The following is a 25524-nucleotide window of genomic DNA, read 5'->3' as shown; positions in this document are numbered from 1 at the left end:
ACAGCAAAGTGAATCAGTTATACGTATGAATCATGATCTTGTAATACAGTGCTGGAGAAATCATTTAGGTCAGAGCTTTTGAGATCTACCTTCTCTTTGTTATACTCAGTATTTTATCCCTGTTTGTTTGACTTTGGATTTGGAATTATGGCCCCGCAGTCTGCACACATTTAGAAGAGTTAAGAAGGTGAATCAATTTCTCTCATGGATGGCACATGCCCACTTGGGCGTTTGCCCCTCAGAACAATGTTGACCGCAGTCTTCTCAAATAAATGTGGTTCTCTCTGTTGACTCATTTGGCCGTGTCCCCATGCAAAGAGGGAAAGACAGATGAACCCAGAGTAGAAGAGAGCTAGCAAAGTTGTTTTGGAAACATGTTGGATTTTAAGTTGTGAGCACGTGTATCTCATTGTTTACGAAAAAGTGAGGCACTCCCAACTCTGTGTCATAGAGAGGGTAGGCTTGGCTGTGTAACAGATGAACTCTCAAATTGTCGTGACTTAGCTAATAAATAGATTTCTTACTTATATCATAGCACTGAGTGTTCAGTTTTAGTCGGGAGCTTTCCTCCATGCAGTTATTCAAGGACCCAAGCTGATGGAGCTCTACTGAATTCGAACTGTAGTCTGCAAGGTTGCTGTAGTGTTCCTCTCCATCCCAGTAAGCCAGGAGAGGGAAACTGCATGGGACCATCTGTAGAAGGTTATTATGGGTCAGACCCATGAGTAGCACAGATCACTGCACTCAGACTTCATTGGCTGGAATGCTAACTGCAAGGGAGATAGGAAAATGTAGTTTCACTCTGCGCCTAGAAGAAGAGGAAATGGATTTGGATAGTTTGCAATCATGCACGTACACACGTGCGCACGTGTGTGTATATGTTATGTATTATATGTGTGTGTATCTATATCTCTATATGGGTATATAAGTACATATAGATATAAATATATAGATATCCACACATAAATAAATAGCTTTGTTTTAAATCTACTCTGGGAATGAATGTGTGTTTTGAAAGTTATATCACTGTAGTTTACGCAGTTTATATTTGAATTATTGAACCTCTTTGCTTTCTTTTTCTGCTGAGTAGTTGATTTTTATGTTGCAATCCTGGTTTGTTACTATCAGGACAACTTGGTAACTGCAACCTGTGGAGGTAATAGACTTGTCACTGACATGCTCAAGTCTGAATTGCCATTTTAATTGGATTTGTTTGAAGGGTTTATGCATAAAAGGCTGTGATTTTCTAATTAGCAAGTTGATAGCCTATTTCTGACAATATTCACCTGACCTGGAACTCAGATGCCTTTTGATTGATTATAAATAATCTTAATATTTCCCACTTCTACTAGTATATTGACTTCAGCAATACATTTGCATGCAATTTCGTGTTTTCATATGCTCTTCTATGAAATACGGTGAATCTGAGGTAGATGTTTTAGATTGTGTTGTTTGCAGACACCTGACAGGACACTGGTTTTGCCTTTAGGTAGGTCAGATTCCTTAAGTGCCCACTTGTGCTGGTCACTTCACCAGCATTTTCCAAACCTACATTTTCTCAGAGCTAAAAACCACTGGTGGAGTAAATACAGTCACTTCTCATAATTCATGACAGTGGTGTTCTAGAAAGTTGCTGCAAACATTGACTTAGTGAATAGTGCACCATCACTCCTAAGGGAAATACAGAGTTAGGTTTCTGTGAGCCTCTGGTGATAACATCTTCATCATCCAGTCCACATGTAATCTTCGTGTGTGTTCTGTGTGCGTTTCTGTTTAAAGATACCTTATTTAATATACATTGTCAATTCATTAACATTGGACTCATGGCCAGTAGCGCTATAACGCATACCTGAATGAAGCTTATCTAACACATATATTTTATCTGTAAGGTACATCCTAGCCTTTTTGTACTTAGGAACAAGGAATAGCATTTGAGCAGTATATTTGGGGGCCATCTTAAGCAGCAAAACACAGAAGGGCAAAAAGCATGGCACTAAATAGATCGTGGAAAGGGTGCTTGTTTGCAATATGACAGCTGCAGAGCGTCGCCCCGTTCGACCTCAGCTGGCAACGTGGGCATTGGTGACTCACATTTTTTGCTGCTCTGTTCGTGTCTGCAAGTGATCATGAAAACACCTCAAGTATTGAGTTTGGGATTGCAAGTACATTTTACTGAGTAGGCAAATTTGCAAATGTGTAATGTGTAAATCATGAGGCATGACTACATTATCACCCAAGTTTAAAGATGAAGAATCTGGGATTCAGGTGTTAAGTAACTTCAGTTCAGTAAGCATCTGCCAAGACCTACTGGGTGTGGAGCACGATACTGAGGAAGACATGGTCCGTGATTCTAGACTTGGCCCCTAGTTGTCAACTGGCCTAACGACGTACGTCTATATTCATATAGACTGAAGAATGCAGTGCTTATTCTGTCTGAATAATGTTTATTCCTTAGTTCTTGCTTTAACATTGGCCATTCTTTTAGAAAGCACAGCCCTTCTTTAAAACTTTAGATAAATATCTAAAAAGGTAAATTTGATGTCAGGCTTTCTGTTGTCTCCCTCTGAAAATTAGAATGATTCTATAGAGTTTAACCCGTGGCCACAGTCTGAGAGTCAAAAGTGGAAGAGAAATCAGCAAAATCGCAAGCTCGTCTAGATTTTGTTCCTGACAGACTTTTCCAGAACTTTTCCAGATGTGAGCAATGTGTCAAGGAATTCACAATGGTCAGCACTGGAATTAATGTTCCTAAAGCTGGCTTATCCCTCATGGAGTATCAGTGCCATAGAGATTTAGACTTGCCATTTTTCAGAACAGACCTATCAGGGTCCAGAAAACTAAGAGTCCCATAGTTTGATCAGAAGAGTAAACTAATACATTTTCTTTAATGACTATAAGTTTTATGGAAAAGTAAACTTAAAAGCATCTGGTTGTGTGTTCAGATTATCCTTGTTGCTGATTTGACCCATTCAGAGTAGATGCCTTGAAATTCTGCCCTGTACTTCAGCTGATCTAAGGGTATTATCATATTGCCATCATCCCTTGTAGAAACTGGAATTCTGTCCTTGAACCTGAAGCTCTCAGCTGACCACCAGCCTTGAAATCCCCTTCATAGAACCCGACCTTTCAGGAACATTCTAGACTTTTCCAAATCTGGACCTTCACCCATACCCTGTCAGACTGTGCTTCTCTGAACTGCATGCCTGAATTTCCTATTTTGAACTCTTAGGAGTGCCCCTAAGAGTAGGGGCAGGGGTTGCTCAAAGGTCCTAGCCTTGCTGTCTGGTCCTTCTGGCTACAGACCCTGCTGGGAAATTATTGCTGGAATCATCCTTGGTTTGATCATGTTTCAAAAGCAGAGTAAAATTCCATTCATAACCAACAACGAATTAGGTTCCACAGGAATCTCCTCTGGAGGTATGTGGTTCGAAGGAGTTTAGTGCAATGGTTTAAAGTTCAAATGGCTGTTCATTTGGAAGGTCTTATTACTCATCTGTAAAAAGGATAGATTTGCTAGGATTCAATAAGATAATATAGGTAGGAGCATATAAGACAGTGGCTGCCACATTTTAATGGCTGAATAAGTGCTACCTAATTGAATTATGGATTTTTTTTACTCTTCCCCAACTCTAACAAATTATCTGCATAGTCTTTGAAATACCCGATCAGATTGTAGTTCATATGTAAAATGGTTGGTATTAAATGTAGTTAGGTGTACGTATCATGTCTGTAAAGTTATGGAATAGGAAACCTCCATATTCAATAGATTGTTTATAAACTTGGACTTCTGAAAATATGCACTCCATTCAGATTTTTTTATTTCAATATAATATAAATGTACTTTGCAGCAAAATTATATTAATATGGGATGCTGGCCAGAATATGAAAATAACTTCACTTACAGAGTTGAACATTCTATTTATAATTGCAAGAAATGAACATTGGTAAAATCCGGGACCAAAGTAGTATTTTACAAGTTCTAGCTTTTGGCGGGCAGGGGCCATTGTGTCTGTGTGTACTTTTCAAAACCCTGTGTCTTCCATATTGACTTAAATGTAATAGGTCAATGAATATAATGTTGAATAAAGACTTACAAGTTGTATTGTCACCCTTTCCTCTGTTTCTCTCTAAACTTTCTTCTTTTCTTAAAGATTTTCCTCCCCCCCCCCCCACGACTGTATACTGGCATTGGCTGATTTTGACAGCACTGCAGGTTTTCCCAGTGAGTAGCAGTTATCCATTCTTGGATTCACATAACAGAAAAGCTGGTTTGTTGAATAGATTCAGTGTGGTTCCTTCTGCAAGTGCTTATCTTGTTCACTGGTTGCTTTGTAATTGTTATTACTTTGAAAAAGCATTTCTTTTTCATCTGGACACTCAGATTATATAGAAGGAGACTTTTTCCTATTGAGGTATATTCTTATCAGGATGTTTTTCTTCTATTTTATAAATAATAGTATTATTAGACATAGGATGAAACTCTCTTGTAGTTAGTGCCAAAGGAAACAATACAATAGGGCATGTGCAGTAGGGGGTGAGTCAGATAATGCAGCTATCTTGTTTTCCTTGCTTCCCTTTAATCAATGCAGTATTCTCTTAAAACGTTCTTATCCATCTTTTGTGGGCACTGTTTTGTGAATTTCCTTCCTTTCTTCCTTTTCTTTTGTGACAATGTTTCTGTTTCTTTAATTTATCAAGGTGTCACATACAACAGATTTACTGTATTATACTAAAGACATTCTCCATTTGCAAGAAAGTCTGTCTGTTGCTAGGTTTGCTTTTCTTTCGGACTAACTCGGACATTGCTAGTTATTTCTGCCTTTGATCTTAAGAATGTATTACAGCTCCGGACTTTGTCTCTCAGTAATTTTTTTCAAAAAAATGGATTGAGCCCTTCCCCAAAGCAGATATTTTGTCCTTCTTTAATGGAATTCCCGTCTATGACAATCTGTTTTTATTGTGACTTTCGACTACTGAGCCTTTCTTGGATGTGGGTGCCTACAGAATGCTTTTCTCTTTGTTTTGTTTTCACTTATATCTTTTAGATGTGAGAATGTAGCCAAGGAGCAAAGAAAACAACAAAGTGTTTGTGATCAAGAATGTTTTTAGCCACAAATCTCAGGTTTACCATTATCCACTAAAAAAGTACATTCTTTCTTTACCTATTTAGTTGTAGAGGAGATGATTTCACAGAAGCCACACAAAACTTGAGTGAATGTCTTTTTAGGGCTTGGGAAGGTGGCTAGAATCAAAGCAAGGAAGTAAACCCCTTAGTAATTTACACATTCTATTTGTTTTCATGTAAAATATATTAATCTCCAGTACATTTCCTTTGGAGAAGCAAATTTAGAAATCATTAAAATGATGAATGCTAGAAATAACTTATGCTTTTATTTGCTACCAAGACTGTCAAAAGCAGCTATAGCTACCTTTGGTGTATTTTATTTTCTGAAGATTGATCCTGTTTATTGCCTGTTGCAGTTTTTTGTTGGATATGGTAGTCATTCTAATCACTATTATTTCAGAGAAAATAGCTGTTGAGTTACTTATCTAGCAAGTAACTGCCAAACAAAGCTCTTTGATGTAATAAATGACTCGATTTCTGTTTTATATCTTAATTTAGTTAAGCCCTGATACTGACTCTATCCTACCAACTTACTTCACGTAGGAGCTTAGTTAAATGGGGCTCTGTTACTGTATCTTTCTTAGTAAGCTCTTTGGCTTTTGTGAATGGGTCAGATTAAAACCCAGTAAGATGCTCAGTAACATGGAGTGAATGAATTTGTTAATTGGGTACTTAACACGTTTTTTAGTCTGTCCAGATGTATTCTTGTCACCAAGCGTTTGTCTTTGAAGCACTGTTAGCCCTAGAAAGAGCACAGTATCCATGATTCCCATGGATAATGACTCTGGTCTATCAGGTTTTGCTCTTCAACAGACTGTAATTTTTCTCGACAAGGTAGTCAGTCTTTTTAGGCTCCATTTCCTCCCATCAGAAACGAGGGTGGTGCTGTCAGAGATCTCTTTGGGCCACCACTTTAGTGGCCTGTGATTACTAAGATGCATTAGAGCGAGCCTCACGGTAACTTCCTCTCGGGCATAAGAGGTCACAGTATCTGCTTATCACAACCTCTGGAGTGGTCATCAGCGGCATCCCCTGAAAGCAAGTTGTGTGGAACATTAATTGTGAAACAAGAGCTTTTCCGCAGAATGTTGTACATTAGCAAACTAAAGCCAGTGAAAACTCATGGAACAAAGAAACTTGTCAAAGTTATCTAATCCTTCACCCTTAGAAACAAAGAAATAGCAGCTGCTATGATCTCACTCAAATTGTGTTCCATGGACGGGAAGACTGGTGTTCAACTCTATTTCCAAAAAGATAGTGGAGGGACATGGAGGAGAAATCTTCATGGCCAAAGTAACTGACTAGATTTTGCAGCAGGAAAACTGTCTGGAAACTTTGGGTCACTAATATTAACGCCCTGAATTGTCAATAAATGGATAAGATTACTGGAAGCAATGAAGAGAAGAAGTTTGCAAAAAGCCCAAAGGGCAACCAGGATAACAATAAGGACTGAGCTGAAAGGATCTGAGCGTCAGGAAAGCACTGGATTTGATTAGTACTGGCAGTGTTTCCTCTAGCAATCTTTTCTCTCGTGTTCTTTTCATGTGAGTATCTGGCTCACTAATACCTATCTCCCACCATTTATAGATGAATATAATTAAAAGAATGAACACGTCCACTGAGCTTATCATGCGCCAGCCACTGTTCTACATGCTTTATAAACATAACTCGTTAATTCCTGCAACAACCCTAGAAGCAGGTAGGACATTGAGGCACAGAGAGCGTGTGAGACAAGAGAGGCAGTGTGTCATGTGCCAAGCAACCCCCGAGTTATAGTGAGTTAAAAATGCAGTGACATATTTCTTACTCCATCAGAAGTCAGTGGCGGGTCTGCTGCTCGGCTCCAAGGTATCCTCACTCCAAGACCCTGGCCAGCCTCCTTCTCAAACGCTGCTGATCATAATGAGAAACATAATATGGCAAATTTTGTCCTGGCTCTTCAAGTTTCTGCCCAAAAGTTACACGTGTTCCTTTCACTCACATTTCATTGGTCAAAGCAAGTCTCACGCCAAGCCTGATATCAGTGGGGTGGGGAAGGAAAATCCTCCCACAGACAGGGGTGATTTGTATTTGTAAATGATAGCACATTCGATCACAGGAGAGGGTAAGTAACTTCCCGTAGGTCGACGAGCTGGTCAGTGGATGAGCTGGGATTCTGAACTCATGCGGTCTGATCCCAGAGTCTGCTCTATTAACCACACCTCTGTTCTGCTTCTTCAGTTGCTTGAGTCTCAAAGGGAATGAAAATGGATTTTGAGAGCTTCTTATGAAATTCACACAGACCTTTTAGTGTCCATATTACTGAACAGCAACGCACCATTAAGAAGTGTAACTTCAGCTAGAATTACATGGATAGCACAGCGTTAAGATGAGAATGGGGCTTTGGGACCAAGAATGCCTGTCCCCAAATCCTGACATCATCAATCACTACCCCCGAGACCTTTGGGCTGATACCTAATCTCTCTGTGCCTTGTTTTCCTTATCTGTAAAATGGCGATAATAATAGTGCCCACCTTATGGTTAGGATGAAGATGAAATGAGTTAATAACTCACTGTAATGTGCTGGGAATGTAATCACAATGTGAGTGTTAATTATTGCTATTATTACTCTTATTATCCTCTCTCTTAAATGTCATCAAAATTTGTTCAAAAATGACTGTTTACTTCTTCAACCACCTTCTGCCTTGAAGGTGGTGGGTGCCTGCCATCCTTCAGAAAATGGCTTTTTAAAAATTTTGAACCACTCAGTCACTACTTGACTTTCCCCTCTCTTGTTTTAAGATACAAAAGATACCTTCATTTTTAAAAAATTTCCTCTCTCTCACTGTGATGATAAAACAGGCAATTTAAATGCCTAGGTTTAATTACCTATAAACTGAAAGTTTACAGTAGCCTGTTTTGACAGAATTAATTTTGTTGCTTGGTTGTTGTGCTATTATTATTCTTCAGAAACATCTGCTGTTGTTTGCATATGAGTTGTTTTCCTGTTTCCTAAAACACTTCTACTTCTGTTGAGAGTATCCTATGTGGTCGTATATCTGAGAATTTTTTTCCTTCCCATTAGGGTCTTACCCGGTGTCACACCTATTAAATTATTTCACAGATTGGTTTCCATTCATTTCTCATCTCTTAGACATTAGGTTCTGTTTTCTCATCAGTGTCTTCTGTTTCCCTCTAAAGTTTCCCATTGTTGGCTTTTAAAAAGTGTTTCTAAGGCTTGATAATGGCTTATTGGGAGAGACCTGAGTTATGGGGAGTCTGGTCATGGATTCTGTCATTCTGTCTCTAGACAGACCAGTTCCAGGACCACAGGTGACCCCTCTAACTCCTTGTTACCTGCTAGTGACCAGTGCACAAGGGCAGCAGTAACTGCTGTAACAAGGGCAACAGTCAGAGAGTGAGTTAAGTGTATTTACAAACCAGAAGGTGGCAGCCAGAGTAAGTCTATTTGCAGACCATCCCCAGTCTGGAAGACCAACTAAGTCAATAGTCTTATAATAGAGCAGGAAGACAGCACTTTATCTTATACTAGACATCACAGTAGTCTTAGTAAAAAGAAGATGAAGTTGAAAGTACTAAAAATATCTTTGTGGCTAAGTTAATGTGTACTTGTAGAGGTTTAGATATGAAGTGTGCCATTTGAGTCATTCATATAGACTTCTTGACCTTTCTTGAGAAGTGGCATGTAAAAGGAGTGAGTTTCTTAGATGAAAAACAAGAAGAACAACTTTGCAGTAAATATTTTATAGTTCTACAGTCATAAATTCCTTCTGACTTTTTGCCTTCTGACTTACTATGGCTCTTAGCTTGTCTGAAATGTGACTGCCATTTCCTCTATAATGACTTCCTTGATTCTCTTGGTCAGAAGTATTTAAATACTCCTTCTACTGAAACTATATGACACTTGCTTGGGGCACGCATTATATTTTACCAAGCTACTTGTATATTTGTATGTAGAGAGAGGGATTATGTCCAAACACATGTAATTGATAGATTTTTTTTTTTTTTTTTTGGCTGTGTTGGGTCTTCGTTTCTGTGCGAGGGCTTCCTCTAGTTGTGGCAAGCGGGGGCCACTCTTCATCGCGGTGCGTGGGCCTCTCACCGTCGCGGCCTTTCTTGTTGCGGAGCACAGGCTCCAGTCGCGCAGGCTCAGTAATTGTGGCTCACGGTCCCAGTTGCTCCGCGGCATGTGGGATCTTCCCAGACCAGGGCTTGAACCCGTGTCCCCTGCATTAGCAGGCAGATTCTCAACCACTGCGCCACCAGCGAAGCCCAATTGATAGATTTTATGTTAAAATATAAGTACATCTGAATGTATTCCTTTGCTAGGGTTGCCCTAACAAAGTACCACAAACTGGGTGGCTTCAATAACAGAAATGTATTGTCTCATAGTACTGGAGGCTAGAGGTCTAATATCAAGGTGTTGGCAGGGTTGCTTCCTTCTAAGGGCTGGGAGGAGTATCTGCTCCATGCCCTTTGCCTAGCTTTGGGTTTGCTGGCAATCTTTGGCATTGCTTGATTTATAGAAGAATCTTCCCAATCTCTTCCTTCATCTTCCCATGTAATTCTCTCTGTTTGTACCTATTTTCAAATTTACCCCCTTTTTTAAGGGCTTCAGTCATAGTGGATATTAGGACTCATTCTAATGACCACATTTTAACTTGATTACCATAAAGACACTGCCTCCAATGAGGTCATGTTCTGGGACTTCAACATGTAAAGTCATTCACATTTTTAGGGGGACACAGTTCAACTCATAACATTGGATATAGACACATTGTTTTCTAAGACATGATGCTTCTTGACTACAGGGTTTAAGCCTTAACTTGTCATTGTGTCTTCCCCAGAGCCTAGCAAAGTGCCTCCGACATAGTAGGCAGCATGGTACTTGTGGGATGAATTTATGGCATTGCTAATCCACCCTAAAAGCCACCATTTTGTTGAGCAGAATTTTCCTTGTATGTGTGGCTCATTCCACAAATGAAGAAGGAGGATTTAGGGGATAAACTATTCTGTGTTGCAGCCTTACCAGGGTCTTCATTACCTCCTTCAGCTTCTTCCTTTAGGATCTCATAAGCCTTGTTTTTCTCAGCCTAGACAGATGGCTTGAATCTCCTCGCAGATACTATCTTGGGACCTTCATGAAAATAGAGACAGAATGAGATTTCAGGGCCATTGATAATTGAAAGCCATGGAAACCAAATAAACTGTAACATGAAGGCTGTTGTCTCACACACCCACAGGTATGCAGTAGTCCTTAGGAGATGGTTAGCATGTGTTTTCTTTTCCTTAAGAATTGTCTTTCCATATTAAATGACATATCGCCCATTACCTCTGAATGTTACCAAAATTGATGGAAGAAAATCAAACACTGTTAATGAAATTCTTTTGTTTTTCAGTTTTTTCTTATTTGCCAGACATAAAACAAACCTAGGTGTGTCTTTTTAGTGGAATTTTAATGTTAAAAGGAGAATTATGGGTATAGAACATGAGAACATAGGAAATTCATGTTTCTTAGAAAACATGGAAACATAAGGATTCCTCATTCAAGAATCTAGGCTTTTCAGAAGTGAAAATTAAGTTTAAAAAATTAGGTAGTTCTTCCATGATTCGTAGAAAGGTATATCTCAAGGAAATTTTTTTTTGAAGTCCTTGAACTGGCTTTACACTCAAGGAAGAAGTTACCGCAAGAGTTAAGACTCAAATTTCCTATATTGAAGTTGGGGGAATTTTTTGTTGCAGTGTGTATTTTAGAAACACATTAGGTAGGAGACTTTTGGGATTTCCTTCTGCCCCAGACAAAGAAAAGAGAAGAAAATGGGGTTCTTTTAACTCAGTATTGTGTTCAATAAAGTTACTAGACCCTGTCTTTATAAAAAATGTTGTGATTAAAGCACATATTCTTCTAGTGAAAGCTAATAGTTCTAAGGAGTAATAAAGGGGAGAATCCCCAGAAAGACAAGTTTATTTCTTCATTGGTTTATTTATTTGATAACAAGAGTACGTGGTACATCTAAAGTGTGCAGAACGCTACAAGTGCGTTGGTAGTGGTAGGTTTTATTGGCGCATTTTGTTAAGCTCTGGTGGGGCATGGGACTAACCTCTGATACTTAATACAGATAAAGGCAGCCTGTGATCTTGCCTCAAGTACATGAGGCTCTCTTTGCCCTGAATCATGATCTTTCATTCAATGAGGATGTGGTTTGTGCCTCAGACACACAAAGAGCATGAAATCCTAGCCGTCTGAGTCTTATAGCCCAGTAGGGTTGAGAAACAGGTAAGCAGTTAGGATACAGTGGGTGACACAAATGGCTGTATGGATGAATCAGTGAACCACTAAATGAAAATGTGGATGTTATTTGAGACACCCATTTCTGAGAGTGGAAGAACATTCATTATAGAACAGTTGTCTTAAAATTTTTATTTTATATCGGAGTATAGTTGATTAACAGCATTGTGTTAGTTTCAGTTGTACAGCAAATTGATTCCAGTTATACATATACATGTATCTATTCTTTTTCAAGTTCTAGAACACTTAACATGGCATCATATTTAGAGAACTTTTAGAAAATTCTCCAGAAATTTAGAAAATTGGAGAAAAATTTTAGAAATCTTCAGAAAGCTCCATGAGGAGCAGCATGTGGACAGAAGACCTTCAGAAAGGCAGGCAACTGAAATTAGAGTGTGTGTTTGTTTTCACTAATGATCTCTGTATTCCAATATACTGTATTCTCTAAAAGAGTTTCTGGTTTTTTTGTTCGTTTGTTTGTTTGCTTGGTGGGAAGGGAATCGGTTAGTCAGCACAGCACACTGTTACTACACTTCCTCTTTCTCCCGCAGTCAGTGTGTGTGAGTGCTGTCCTGAGTCCCGCTGCCTTAGTGTTTGCTGACCCAAATCGTTTAATGTCACCAATTTAGAACCACTCTCAACTTCCTGACTGTTATGCATTGTGGATGTTAATTGATTCCTCTAAAGTATGGAATAAGAGGGTGATTTTTGGTATTTATAAGTTTTAGGGCCAACACTGACATTATGCATTGGAAAAAGTTGTATGCAAGTTTCTTTCATCTGAGTTGTAGCTCCCAAACTTTCTCTAAATCTGTTCCTGCCCTGAATATCTGAGTGGATGAGTAATTAAATGATCTGCTTTGGAAAGGCTAATTAATTTAACCATTACTCAGGGACTGTTGCCCCCGATCTCCCCATCTGCCCACTCCACAGGCGCACCTGGCACTCGACATTGTCCTGCCTCTGTGGCCGCCACCTCCCCAGGATGCCTGTGTAGGCGGAGAATGGTTCTAGGCCTCCGGGGAGAGCAGACCTGCTCTCTTCACACACACACCAGGTCGCCACCGTGCTCTTATTCGTGGGGCCCACTCAGAAATGGGGAAGGCTGATGATTTATTGAAACTTTTCTCTAAGATTTTGGAGTGTGACTCTCTGCCCCAAGGTGTAAATGAGAGTAATCATTTAATCTCATTTCCTCTTGGGCATTTGGTGAGATCTTTGTAGGGAAAAAATATGGGGAGGGGGTGGTGTTAATTGAAACAGAACGTGCGCCTGAGCATAGGTGTATATTAGGAATTTCATTCGTATTTTTCTTCTACTCGGCTGGAGATGTAGGTTCATAGGACTTGGAATTCAGTGTGTCCTTGAAAAGTTAGATCGGTGGTTTTCCCATTGATTGCTATTGAAAGGGTCAAGGATGTTTCATCCTTGGACACCCCCATTATTTCTTGCATTATTGTGTTACCGACCGGGGTTCTTGCCTCCTTAGTCAATAGAAATGGATCGGAGGCCAGACAAGAAATGCAGGCAAGGCTTTATTGGGGCCCCTGCTGCAGCAGCGGGGAGCGAGAAGAAGCAACAGGTTCCCTTGCTCACTCGTTCCACGAGGTGGGCCGAGCTGGATCCTAATACGGGGTGAAGGTAGGGGTGTGTCCAGGGGTCGGGCTGGAGAGGGGGCTTAGGTGGTCTGCCCACCCCTTTGGTCGTGCTGTGTGCAGGGGGCATGCCCAGTACCCTGCTTTTGCTCCCTGCTCTTCAGAAGTGGCAGTTGGGTTTTTTGATCTTTTGTATCTTGTTGTCCATAATTTGCCTTGTCTGTGCATGCACACATTTTTAGTCCCTTATAGTTTCTTTGTATTTTTTTGCTGGACAAGATGTTTGTCCAGGTGCCAGCGTTGTAACAAAGGGTCCCAGGTCCCAGGTCCCAGCCTGTTTCAATTGATGATTCCTTCTCTAGCAGTAGAGGCAGTGGTTAATAGGTGATGATAAATACAGAGGCACAAGTTCTAGCAAATGAGATTTTAACTAAATAAGTATTCATCACTATTTTGCAGATTTGGAAAAACATGCATGGTTGTACTTAAATTTAACAGCTAAGGCACAGTGGGCATGTTTCCCAGCCTACTTGAGCCTCAGTTTCCCCATGGAAGATAGGAGTCACTGTACATCAGCAGCGCTCAGACTGTGGACCGGGGGCTCCAGGGGCCCTATGACTTTTTCAAGAATTCAGAGGTCAAAACTGTTTTTCTAAGAGTACTAAGATGTTATTTGTCTTTTTCACTCTCATGGGCATACAGTGGTTTGCCAGAGGCTTTTCAACATGTTAACATTGCAACATCCTGAGTACAGAAGTAGATATGGGAATCCAGATGTCGTTTTTGTTAGCCAGACATTAAAGACATTAGCAGAACTATAAAACACTGCCATTCTTTTTACTAATTTTTGTTTTGGAATCTATAGTTGTATGTCATAATTATATGTTGTTTACCTGTAATGGAATTATTATTGTTATTTCAAATAAATATATATAGTATTTGTATTTTACTATATGTAAATATATGTAAATTAATATATATTTAGAGTCTTGGTTTTCATTTTGAATACCGTAAACATTGACAGATACAGCCCACATAAACAAAAGCTCTTTGAAGTCCTCAAAGATTTTTTTTCAGAGTGTAAAAAGGTTCTGAAAAAGTTTGAGAAGCATTGCTGTGTGTCCTGGAGATGATAATAATACCTACCTCATGGGATTGTTGGAAGTTTAAATATTTCACGTATCTAGAACCGTGCTTGCCATACTAACTGTTCAATAAATATTAACCATTACTCTTATCTTTTAAAATTGTGATATGATGTATTGGAATGGAAAAGGCTGAAGAAGTCGGTCGAGTGTCTCTGAAAAGTGACGTGGATAAAACCATGACCCAAAGGGGCAGCACTTGGAATTGAACTGAAGTCCAATACCATCACCTGCCAAACTTAAGGAATTTAGGGAATGGTGCAACCAAGACCTATAATAGAGATTCTGTATAATTAAAAGACTTGTGGAAACAGACCTGTTTTTCTATATGACTTGTTGCTAAAAAGCATGAAATTTGAAAAATAACTTTCTTAGAAATAGGAGACTGCACCTTCCCATTTAAAGGCAGTTTAATCTCTATTTTTTGATAAAATCGTTACCTAACGTTTATTTTAAAAGCTAGCTTTGAATCCAACTTTGAATACCCAGCACTCATGTTATGCTTAGTGCATCTTATGACACAGGTGTGCCTAGGTATGCTTTCTGTCTGTTAGACCCTAAGCTCTCTGAATTTAGAACCGTCTTATTTATCTTTATTTCCCGGTGCCTAGTACTGGGCCAGGCCTCGCATAAACTCATTAAACTCACTTTAAGTTTTTGCTGAATGAATTAGAATTTCCATCATCATTGGATTACTGTATATAATCAGCAGAATATTCCAAATAAATTAAAATAGAGATAGATGTATATATTATATAATACATAAAAATAACTGAGTTTTAAATACTTTAGAATATAGGCGCTTAACCTAACAACCAAAACTAACATGAAGGTCCAGTTTGGGGGGATATTAGAAGATTCTTTAATATCCCGATCTCTTTCCCACAGTAAAGGAAATTGACTTTGGGTTTGTAAGATGCCCCATAATGTTTTTTTTTTCTTTTTAAATACATATGTGAGCATGCTTAGTTGTTATGCTTTATTTTTCCAGGAGAGTCAAGTAGAAATTGTACAGATTAGCTGGCAATTTGATGAAAACACACAGAGTATTTACTGCACTGACAGCTTGCTGGATGTGCATTTCGATCTGCACCCTTCAAATGCATTGTGTGTATAGAGCAGTCTGGGGTGATGAGACTCACAATGAGTAGAAGTAATTCTCCGTACTCACCCTGCGTGCCAGTGCGGCCCTTCCTCCAGGGCAGCCTCACGGGGGTCCCATCTGCCTCGTGGAGAGCAGGGCTGCACCGTGGCGTCATCCTTACCCATTCAGGACGGGTGCAGGGCTTCCTTGAAAATGGCAACAGAACACTGATTTGTCTCCAGACAGGCCTGCCTTCCCCACTCCCGCAACAGATGGCTGTTCGGTGCCCAGAAGTCGGATGTCTCCACACATCACAAACTGAATACAGTCCCCCTTCGAAAGCTGCTTACCCCTTGGGGAGCATTTTTCTAAACATCCAAACCTTGCAGGTCTTTTCTGGCTTTTACAAATGCCAGCATCCTGTTGGTATCACTGTAGGCAATCTTTCCATGGGCTTAACGTGCAGATGCATCTGTGGTATTCTGAAGATCCATGGTTCACATAAATAACTGTGTTGTTGTTTATTATGATCTTTAGTTGAGATTGTCTGCGGCTGCACTGAAGGATTTAGAAACCTGGGACTAATTCGCCATTTGTGCGTAAAATTGAATAAAAATGTAGCTCTGTTTCATCCTTCTTGGAGGGAAAGATTCTCTTTGCATTTAACTGAAAGAGTTGTCACCACTTTTGTTTTATTGTGTGTTTATTCTTTATATCCTTCTTTTATCCCTGTTCTGTAAGTAAGGGTCCACAGCTCTTGATAAAATATCTCTGGGCATTTGTTTTGCTATCATAAAGTCAATACCCCCTTCGTAATGAGCTACTGGCTTTGCTACAAACACAAAACAAAACAGAGACGTATTGCAAAAGCACAGTTGTCAGTTTTTAGCAGATGAGCGAAGACCTTCAAATAGGAACACAAGTATTTGGGAGTGTGTTTAATTTGCCTTGGGTAGCATGCAAGGCAAGGATTCCTTATTTTTTACACAAAGCTGTTTTTAAGAACCCCGAATTTGCATAAAAAAGATGATGGTCCTAGTTGGTTTCACAGGTATATTGGGACCATGGGGGTGTGAAGATATGGTTTGCCAAGGGACTACTAAACCCAAGGGCAGATGAGATTACTGTAAAAAAAAAAAAAAAAAAGACCCATTTATTTTTAATACTTTAAGTTCATAATTTGAGCCCAGAAATATTAACATCTAGAAATCCTAAGAATTTGATCATAGATAATTTCACCCATTCAACAACTCCATTACTTCCTTAATTTTAATAAAGAATGACAATTCTTCTTTCATACACAAAAAAATACAATCCCTACTAAGAAAAACTCCTGCTGGCATAAACTGCACACACATGGAATACCAAAAACTTGAAAGATTTGGGAGATACAAAGTATAGAACCTCAAGAAAGAACCTTTTTGGTGTGTTTTAGCCTTGAAACCCTCTTTTCAAAGGAAATATGTTTCAGAGGCCTACTACATAAAATAGCTCCTAGTACGTAAAATTGGGGTACCCTTCCTGTAGTGGAACTTAACTGGCACTGGTCTTGCCCACCCACCCTGTAGAAAACCCTGGGCTGTTATTCGGAACCCTTAGAAGTCTTTGCTCCATGACATTATATATGTTGCATTTCCTGAATAAATGATTTAGAGCAATTACAGAGCATGGACCCAAAGAGGCATTTGTATTTGTTGGTCATGCAAATTGTCCTTCACCACCAGGCTGCTTTGAATGAGAGTAGATCCCATAAAGTCGACTAAAGCGATTTTCCAATTTGTAAATTAGGATGACCAGAGAGCAGGGTTAGGGTTGGGGATTATCTTTCCCGTGACCCAGACTACTCTGAGATTCTCCACGTTTGTGTCACACATTTCCACATGGCTGTTTGAAGTCGGGCACGTCTCTGCTCACGTGGCGGTAGGTCAAAAGTAAAGTTGATGTTTCTGGTTTTACGTATTTTACTCTCTGTTTCACCAAATCAAATGGCTAATGTGCTACCACTTCTGAGATGTTGGTTTTCTATGTTGGTTCATTCATACTTTATTGAAGGCCAAAAAATAAAATGTGTGGGCAGACTACAAAATTTTATGACTTATTAATATTTTCCTTCTTAAAAACTATGTAATGGCTAAAACCATTGGAGTTTTCTTTCAAATTGAACTGAATAAGATTTGACAAGCACCTATACCGTGTGATATTTCCTAATAGTGTGATAAAGGAAATCTATTTTAAGGATAAAATAATGATGTTCCTAACCTTTACACTGTATTAGGATTATTTTTATCATTTAGTAGGATAATAGTGATACAAGAGACTCTTGTTCTGTTTCTAGAAATGTCTTCTTTGTGCTGAACTGCTCTTCTAAAAAATTAGTAGGCTATTGGTATATATATTAAATCTTTCTCTGAAGATTCAGCGATCAGAAATGATGATTCCAGGAAATTTTCCAGAACGTTCTTCCATTTCTAGTTCTGTATCTATCTTTGGGGCGAAGTTCTCAAAGTGTGGGCCTGGGACGCTGGGTGCTTCCAAGACCCTTTTAAGAGATCCACGACGTCAAAACTATTTTCATAAGCTAGTATTTGCCTTTTTTTACTCACATTCTTTCGTGGGTGTGTAGTGGGGTTTTCTAGAAGCTATATGACGTGCTCTCACAACAAGTTGAATGCGGAAGCAGATATGAGAATCCAGCTATCTTCTGTTAAGCCAGATGTTAAAGATATATTTGCAAAATTTTAAAGCAGTGTCACTCTTCTTATGAAATTTATTCTTGTATTGGAATATAATATTTTTCATAAAAATGTTTTACTTATGTTACCATGGGTTTATTAATTTTTAATGAATTTATAGGTAAATATTTTTAAAAACTACCTGTTTTCATTTATATATGGTAAAAATCTATGAACGTAACCTACTTGAACAGAAAGTCTTTTGGTCAACATCAGTAGCTATAACCCATGTAAACGAGCTCTTTTGGGTCATCAGTAACTTTTCAGAATGCAAAGCAGTCCTGTGGCCCAAATATATGAGAACTGCTGTACTATTATCCCCTCATTCAATGTTCTTATATAGGAATTTACTTTGTTGACGCTTACTCAGATATTTACCTGGTAGACCATGGAAGCTGTGCTTATCATAATTTAAAATGTGTGTAAAAAGCTTTTGTGGCCAACTAGAACCAGAAGGTGCCCTGTGGGAATCACTGTGTATGCGTGTGTGTGTGTTGTGTACTCATAAATGCAAATTGGTAGTTATTAGAAATTCTATCATGCTAGGCAAATTGGTATTAGATTCTGTGTCTGATTCCTCACTCAGCAAATTGCAAACATTTATTTTGTTTCTACTAAATGGCCCTTAGTAGGTGTTATAGAGATGGACTAAATGTGACCTCAGCATTCAGGGCAGCAGCTGGTACAGTGCTATACCACAGCTACACCACACTACACCAACTACACCACAACTGACCACGTGCAAAAATGCATCAATCAGCAATTTTGGCTGCCACCCTTGTGGTGAAGGAGGAACTTATGGGCTTGTTTAGAGGAAAATATATACTAAATAAACAGTCAAGGAAAATATAAGACAATGTGGATTAGAGTTTAGACTAGAAGGTAAATGTCTCCGTATTCAGTATACAGAGAAAACAATGAGTTCAGGTATTGTTGTATTAACTTAATTATCATCCTTAGTACCAGAGTAGCTTCTGGGTTCTCTTTATTTAGTTTCATGGAGTTATACATCCCAGTGAGAAATAATTTATAGATTATTTTGGTAAAAATTTTGACAGTGTAATAGTAAACCTTTCAATCCATGAATGTGGTGTGTGTGTGTGTGTGTGTGTGTTTATGTGTATGTATAAAATCTCCTTTAATTGTTCTAAGCAGTGTTTTGTGGTTCCTATGTAGCAGTTTAAGTCTTTTATTACATTTATTCCCTAAGTATATTATGTTATTACAGATTCTTTAAACTTAATTTTCCAATTGTGTGATACTAATGCATAAAAACATAATTGATTTTTGTATATTGACTTTTATCCTGTGACTTTGCTAAATTATTAGTTGTATTGTTGTTTTGTAAATTCCTTAGGATTTTCTGGTTAGAAAATTATGTCATCTGTAAATATGAACAATTTTACCTCTTTCTTTTTGTTATTTGTGTCTTTAATTTCTTTTTCTCACCTTATCAAACTAGGTAGGAGTTATGCCGCCTTTGAACTTTCACAGATGAGATCATAAAATATATGCTCTTCTGCATTTGCTTATTTCACTCAACGGTATTGTTGTGATGAGGTCTTGATTATTCCTTCTCAGTAGTTTATGGTATTTCAATGTATAACTATGTTCAGGTTTATCCATTCTACTGTTAATGGGTGTGTGCCTTTTCAGTTTAAGGTTATTACAAGTAGTCCTCCTATAAACATTCTAGTACATGCCTTTCAATGAACATATATATGAGTTTCTGTTGAGTTTATACTTCAGAGTGGACTTACTGAGTCATAGAATATAAAGTGTGTTCTTCTCTATTTTTTTTGTCCTCATGAGTGTTTACCATGTGTTTAATTTTCATATTAAGCCAGAAGTCTGTCGCATTCTTCTCTTCCCTCTGTCTTTTCATCTGCTCATCGGGACTTGTGTCAGAGAACACGTGTAGGCTCTGTGCCTTGCTTACCTCAAAAAGAGGCACGTGACCCCATCTCTCTCTGGCTTCTTCCTTCTTACCTTTTTGCCCCTCTCATAGGGTATAAGCACAGGTCCTGCTCTAGGCTCCCAAAACTTGTATCCCCCAAAAGTCTCCTGATTCTAATTTTCCTCCTTCTAGTCTGTGTCTTTAGGTGTTTATTCAGAGAGAGAACTATTTCTACTAAAAAGCTACTCCACTTTAACCAAACTAAAATATTGGGCTGGCCGAAAAGTTCGTTCGGGTTTTGTGTAGCATCTTACTGAAAAACCCAAACGAACTTCTTGGCCAACCCAATACATGCCTTCTTGATAGTCTTGGGCATTTCAAAGACACAAGCAGTTAGAAGGGGAGAAATCCTCTCCCTTCTCTGGGATTCAGGTTGCTTCCTCTCTGTTTACATGTAGCTGAATCCTGTGTAGAGGGAGGGCTGAGGGATGAAATAGCTTCACACCTCGGTAGCAGTAGAGGATTTCAGGGAAAATTCTTGCTAGAACTAAGATTTGAGAATTACTGGAAGAGTTCACTTATCCCTACTTCGTCTCAACTATTTTAACAATAATTGAAAAGCTGGCCAAAATGAAGATATCTGTCACTTTACAAAAGTAGTCTTAAAATTTTGGTGAATATTAGATTTTTTTGTAAGTGAAATCAGAATTGCAATTATAAAGGACACAAAATGAACCCTGTTGTGAACTGAAGAATACTTAAATAATCTGACTTTCAATTCCATATTTTCATATTTCCTAGACCATGAAAAATGACATGCAGAATTTTTATTTAGGTTTTGAACTAAGGAGAACCTAAAGTTTGATTGTAATATTACTACTTACCAGCTGGGGGCTCCATATGTTATTTAGCCTCTCTTAGCCTCAGTTTCCACATCTATGAAATGGGGATAATAAAACCTATTATAGGGTTGTTTTCAGGCTCATATGAGAGAGGTAAAATGCTCAGCCCCATGCCTGTTATGTAGCAAGCCTGCAAAGGATTTTCTATTTTTATTTCGAGAATGGTACAGAGTTACATTTTGTTTGCTTTATTAAATTCAGTATCAGCACAGGGCAACAAAATAAATAAGAATAATGAAACTATTTATGAGCAAATTGATACAGAAAGAACAACTGAAATATTTTAGCTGTGGAAAATTTATTTACAAATGATATATGTTAATGAACTTAAAGGGAAGCTTTGAGTTGGCATTGAGCATTCATTTGGCTATTATAAATACAAGGCAAAAGATCTCTTTCATGACACGCAGTGAAAACAATGCACTCATGACCAATCACTTTAAATATTTATAGAAAGTTTAGTGGAGGAAGTGAGCTAAACCAAGGAAGGGATTCCTCTGGAGACCTTAGAAGAATGTTTTGAAGCCAGGCCAGTGTACCTCTGCCTTGAGAAGGATGGTCAACTAATCATGTGCTTTTGCTTCTGCAGGGAGAAGTTGGCTGTGGCCCGACTGCAGAGAGAAGTTGCCCAAAGAAGAAGTGAGGGGGCCATGGTAAGTCCCAGCTGGTCTGTCCTGATTCCCAACCTCCCTTCTGAAGTCTCTGACTTGAAAGGCATTTTTGTCTCGTTAAGGATTTCAAAGGAAAATATTTGCTTGTAGCAAACTGAATGCTGTATTGGTAAATAATATGTTTATAATGCAGTTTAAACAGATCTGCCATTTGCTGAGAGAGCGGGCAATATTAATTGGGAAAAAGAACTCTTTGAGCTTTAAGGAGGATGTTCCAATGTTCAAAGGGTTGTACGGCTTTATTTCCTGAAGGTCTACTGGATGCCCAGGCTTCCAGCTGTGAGCACAATGTCCGTAAAGGAGAGATCTCAGATTTTTCAGATAAGGACAGTGTAACTTAATTCAAGCCTCTCAGTTCTTCGAACCTGAAAAATAAACAGCCTAAAAGAACACTCAGCTGTTTGCTAATGTAATTGTCTTTTATCGTCTTCCTTCTCTCCACTCTTTGTGGTGTAATCTCCCTGTCCATTTCAGTGTGTGCCATTTAGGAAACTGCTGTTTCCTTGTGTTTTGAATTGTACTGAAAATCAATATGGTTGTTCTGGCCTGTATGTAGCAACTTCATTTTGTAGACTTTCTTTGCCAAAGTATCTGCCTGTGTGCCCCTCTAGTATCAGAGATGGCTGTCGGGGGACCTGGGGAATGGACTTGTGTGGGTTAACTGCTGCTGCTATCTCTGAGAAAAAAATATGACATCAGATTTTTTCCCCACGTATAACAAAACAATGGCACGCGTGCAACTTTTCAGCGAATGCTTTTTTGAAAAGAGAAGCCACATATTTTCAGACCCTGAAAGCTGCTTCCATTTGATTTCATGAGAGTTAATTGACAATTCATCTGCTGAAAAGTGTAAGAAATTTGTAAAATAAGCTGGCCTTGAACTTCTCTCAAGAGGGAAGGCAGAGGGCTGGAACAAGAGGTTGAATGTTGAGTGGATTCTGGAAGGTTCCGTGGCCCTTGAGCATGCCAAAATACTTGGTGATCATGTTGTTTGCTCTGCTAGTGATCTTAAGGCAAAGAGAATCTTGACTGTTCCAACAATACGATGAAGCTGCTAGCAAGCATCTTTGAGCAATGACATGGGAATAAGTTGAAGAAAATGAAGGTTTAGTTAAATGGTGAACTGAAAATGTTCAATCTGGACTTCTACTGCATTGCAAAATGTTTCTGAGCTAGGCCATTCTGTAATGTTTCCATCTTTGTTCAGGCTAGCTAGCTCCTGTTCAACACTTCATCAGCTATGTTCAAAGTGAAGGTGAAGAAGTGACAGCTTTTCTAGGTCTGTTTATTCATCCTTAAAATGAGGAAGTTGGGATTGTATGATTTGCAGCCCTGCGAATGAGCGTTTGTTCATGTAAAGTTTTTATAATGGGAAGATTTTTCTGGTAATAACTAAATGTTATTTAAGTTCATAAGAACAGGCCCCTAAAGAATGTATCTTTCTGATTCTGACATTGAATGAGCCTGAGTTGAAATCATCTCAGACAGATAACTGTCGAGTTTTTCATGAAACGAAACCCCCTTTAAAAACATTAGAGAAGTTATTGTTCAGTGTAGAAAATACCCAGAAAACACCGGCAAACAAAAAGTGACTCTGGTTGCTCAAAAACCAGCTTTGGAAAAGTTACCAGTGTTTTGTTACTCATCTTTAAATAATGTTAATGAAAAAACACATTTATGTATTGACTGATTTAACAAGTAAGTTATGGAGCACCTAACCCTAACCCTACCCAGCACTATTCTAGGCATTGGGGAAGCATCAGTGGAAAAAACACGCAAACATCTGAGAGCTTACATTCTAGTCATTGGGGAGACAGGTGTTTGATGGAATTACCGTCAGATGGTGGAGGCAGCTATGAGAAAATAAGATCAGGGTAGGGGAAAGTGGGATGGTAGGGGATCAATATGAGTGTTCTTAGTAGTAAATCACTGAAAAGTTAGTATTAGAGGGACGTTGAGGAGGAGAAAGAGTGAACCATGATGATAGTTCCAGCAGGGGTTAGCATTCCTGGCGGGGAGGTGAGCAAGTTCAAAGGCCTGGATTGCCTGAGGAACAGCATGGAGAAACAGGATGGCTGGAGGGCATGAGGGAGAGGATGAACAGTAGAAGATAATTCACAGAAGTGATGGGGGCAGAGGGGTATGTCATCAAGGTCCCCAGAGATCTCTGGCTCATGCTCTGAGTGACAGGATCCATTGGAAGGCTTTGAGTGAGTGCCCTGATGCCGTCTGATTTACTACTATTCATACGACTGTTTCCCCCAATTCCATAATTGATCACATCTCAATTCTTTAGAGACAACTAAGCCCTGATTTTTATTTATGTCCTTTATTTTGCTTTTTTCTCCCTCTTTCTCGGTATTTTTTCCCCTCTTTCCTTACCTAGTCATTCCCCACCCCGAATTTTCAACTTAATTATATGCTTCAGCTTTTTTGCTCCTAGGATTCATTTATTTCTGAAGGCCTGATTCTTTCAGTATCTGACAGCTCCTAAAATCAGGCAGTTCTATTAAGCCTCTAAATTTAATTCTTGCTGTTATGAGCCCAGAACTTTTCTTACGTTTTTAGCAGAAATGGAAAGCAGTTCATCACAACCAGACCACCTTATGCTTTTAAAGAATAATATTTACAGTATGCTATGTTTTATCCACATGAAAGGAAAAATGGTATGTATGGAAAAAGTTACATAAGTATTTTCAAAATGCTATATAATTGAAGCAGATAATTATTTTAACAATCATCAGTGAACCTGTTATAATCAAAGTCTTTAATGCAAAACATGGCCTTTTAAAAATTTGACTATGCAATAAATCTTTCTACTTATAAGTTTTTAAGGTAGTACCCAAGGCATCATTTTTGAGAGATTCCTTTTATTTTTTTTTAACACACTGTTTATTTTGGAACAATTTTAGACTTCCATGAAGTCGCACACCTGCATACTCTTTAACCAGTTTTCTAGTGTTAATACTTACGTAACTATGGTGTAATTATAGAAACTGAGAAATTAACATTGGCCCAAAACTATTAACTAAGTTCCAGATTTTTTTGGAATTTCAGCAGTTTTTGCAATAATGTCCCCTTTCTGATTTAGGGTTCAGTTCAGGGTACTGCATTGCATGTAGAAAGATTTCTTTTTGCTGGGTGATTGACACATGTGGGAATAAGAAAGAATATGGATTTGGGAATGAGGCAAGTCTGGATTCAAAGTCCAGCTCCATCATTAGTTAGCTATATGACCTTGGACACATTCCTTTATGGGTTTTTAACAATTCTGCCTGTGCTTTTGTTCTGTTAACTCAGGTCTTTACTTGGGAGAGCGATCTTTGAGTATATTATACGTTTCCTATTTGTTTCTTTGTTCTTTATTTGTTCTTCCACGAAATAACTGTTGCCATTGTTTTCATACTTACCTTTCATTATTTTTCACAAACTGCTGTGAGATCATGTTTCTCTTTATTCTGGGAGATTGTATTTCAGCTTGTGTTCTCTATCACTGGCTCAATTTACTGCAAGATCTTTTCTGTCCGTAAGACTTTGATGTCATCTTAAACTTTGTTATATGTAAAAAAGGCCCCTTCTACCCCAAGAGTATATTCATTCCCAGTATCTTGTAGAATACATATAGTTTTTATTTTTCTATATGTAAATCTTTGCATATTCTAGGTGGAATTACATTGGTGTGAGGTAGGGATCAAAATGAGTGTTTGCCCAAATTAACTGTTCAATAAATGGTGTTGGGAAATTAACTAGTATCTAACCTTTACTGTCGCATTTACCATCTTCCAAATTCAATCCCTATCAAGCCGCCTCAATTACTGGATGGCTTATTCTTTTCTATTAACCTTATTTAGTCTATTCTTACAATAGCCTAAATTGTTTTAATTACTAGAAATTTGTCTATTTAATATTTTATAGGCTGAATTCTTTCTGATTATTCTTTTTTATCCAAACTTAAAAAGATAATTTTATTTATTTGAATAGCAATCAGGGTTCATGAGTTAAAAATATGTATTTGGATTTTTTTAAAAAAAGTATTTTTATATGTATTTATGACACAGGAGTATCTCAGAGACTATTTCAAAAT

General features: G+C 38.4%; 1 protein-coding gene across 1 annotated transcript in view; it reads left to right on the top strand.

Moving 5' to 3' along the window:
* Positions 1-25524, top strand: part of NCKAP5 (NCK associated protein 5) — a 953343-nt gene that overhangs the window by 371838 nt on the left and 555981 nt on the right. The window contains exon 4 of the mRNA XM_036858046.1: positions 21359-21422. Coding sequence (XP_036713941.1) covers positions 21359-21422 — 64 coding nt within the window. The remainder of the gene's footprint in view (positions 1-21358; positions 21423-25524) is intronic.

This window comes from Balaenoptera musculus, chromosome 7 (genome assembly GCF_009873245.2).
Source record: "Balaenoptera musculus isolate JJ_BM4_2016_0621 chromosome 7, mBalMus1.pri.v3, whole genome shotgun sequence".
NCBI classification, from domain to species: Eukaryota; Metazoa; Chordata; class Mammalia; order Artiodactyla; family Balaenopteridae; genus Balaenoptera; species Balaenoptera musculus.
This window is presented reverse-complemented; position numbering and strand designations above follow the sequence as displayed.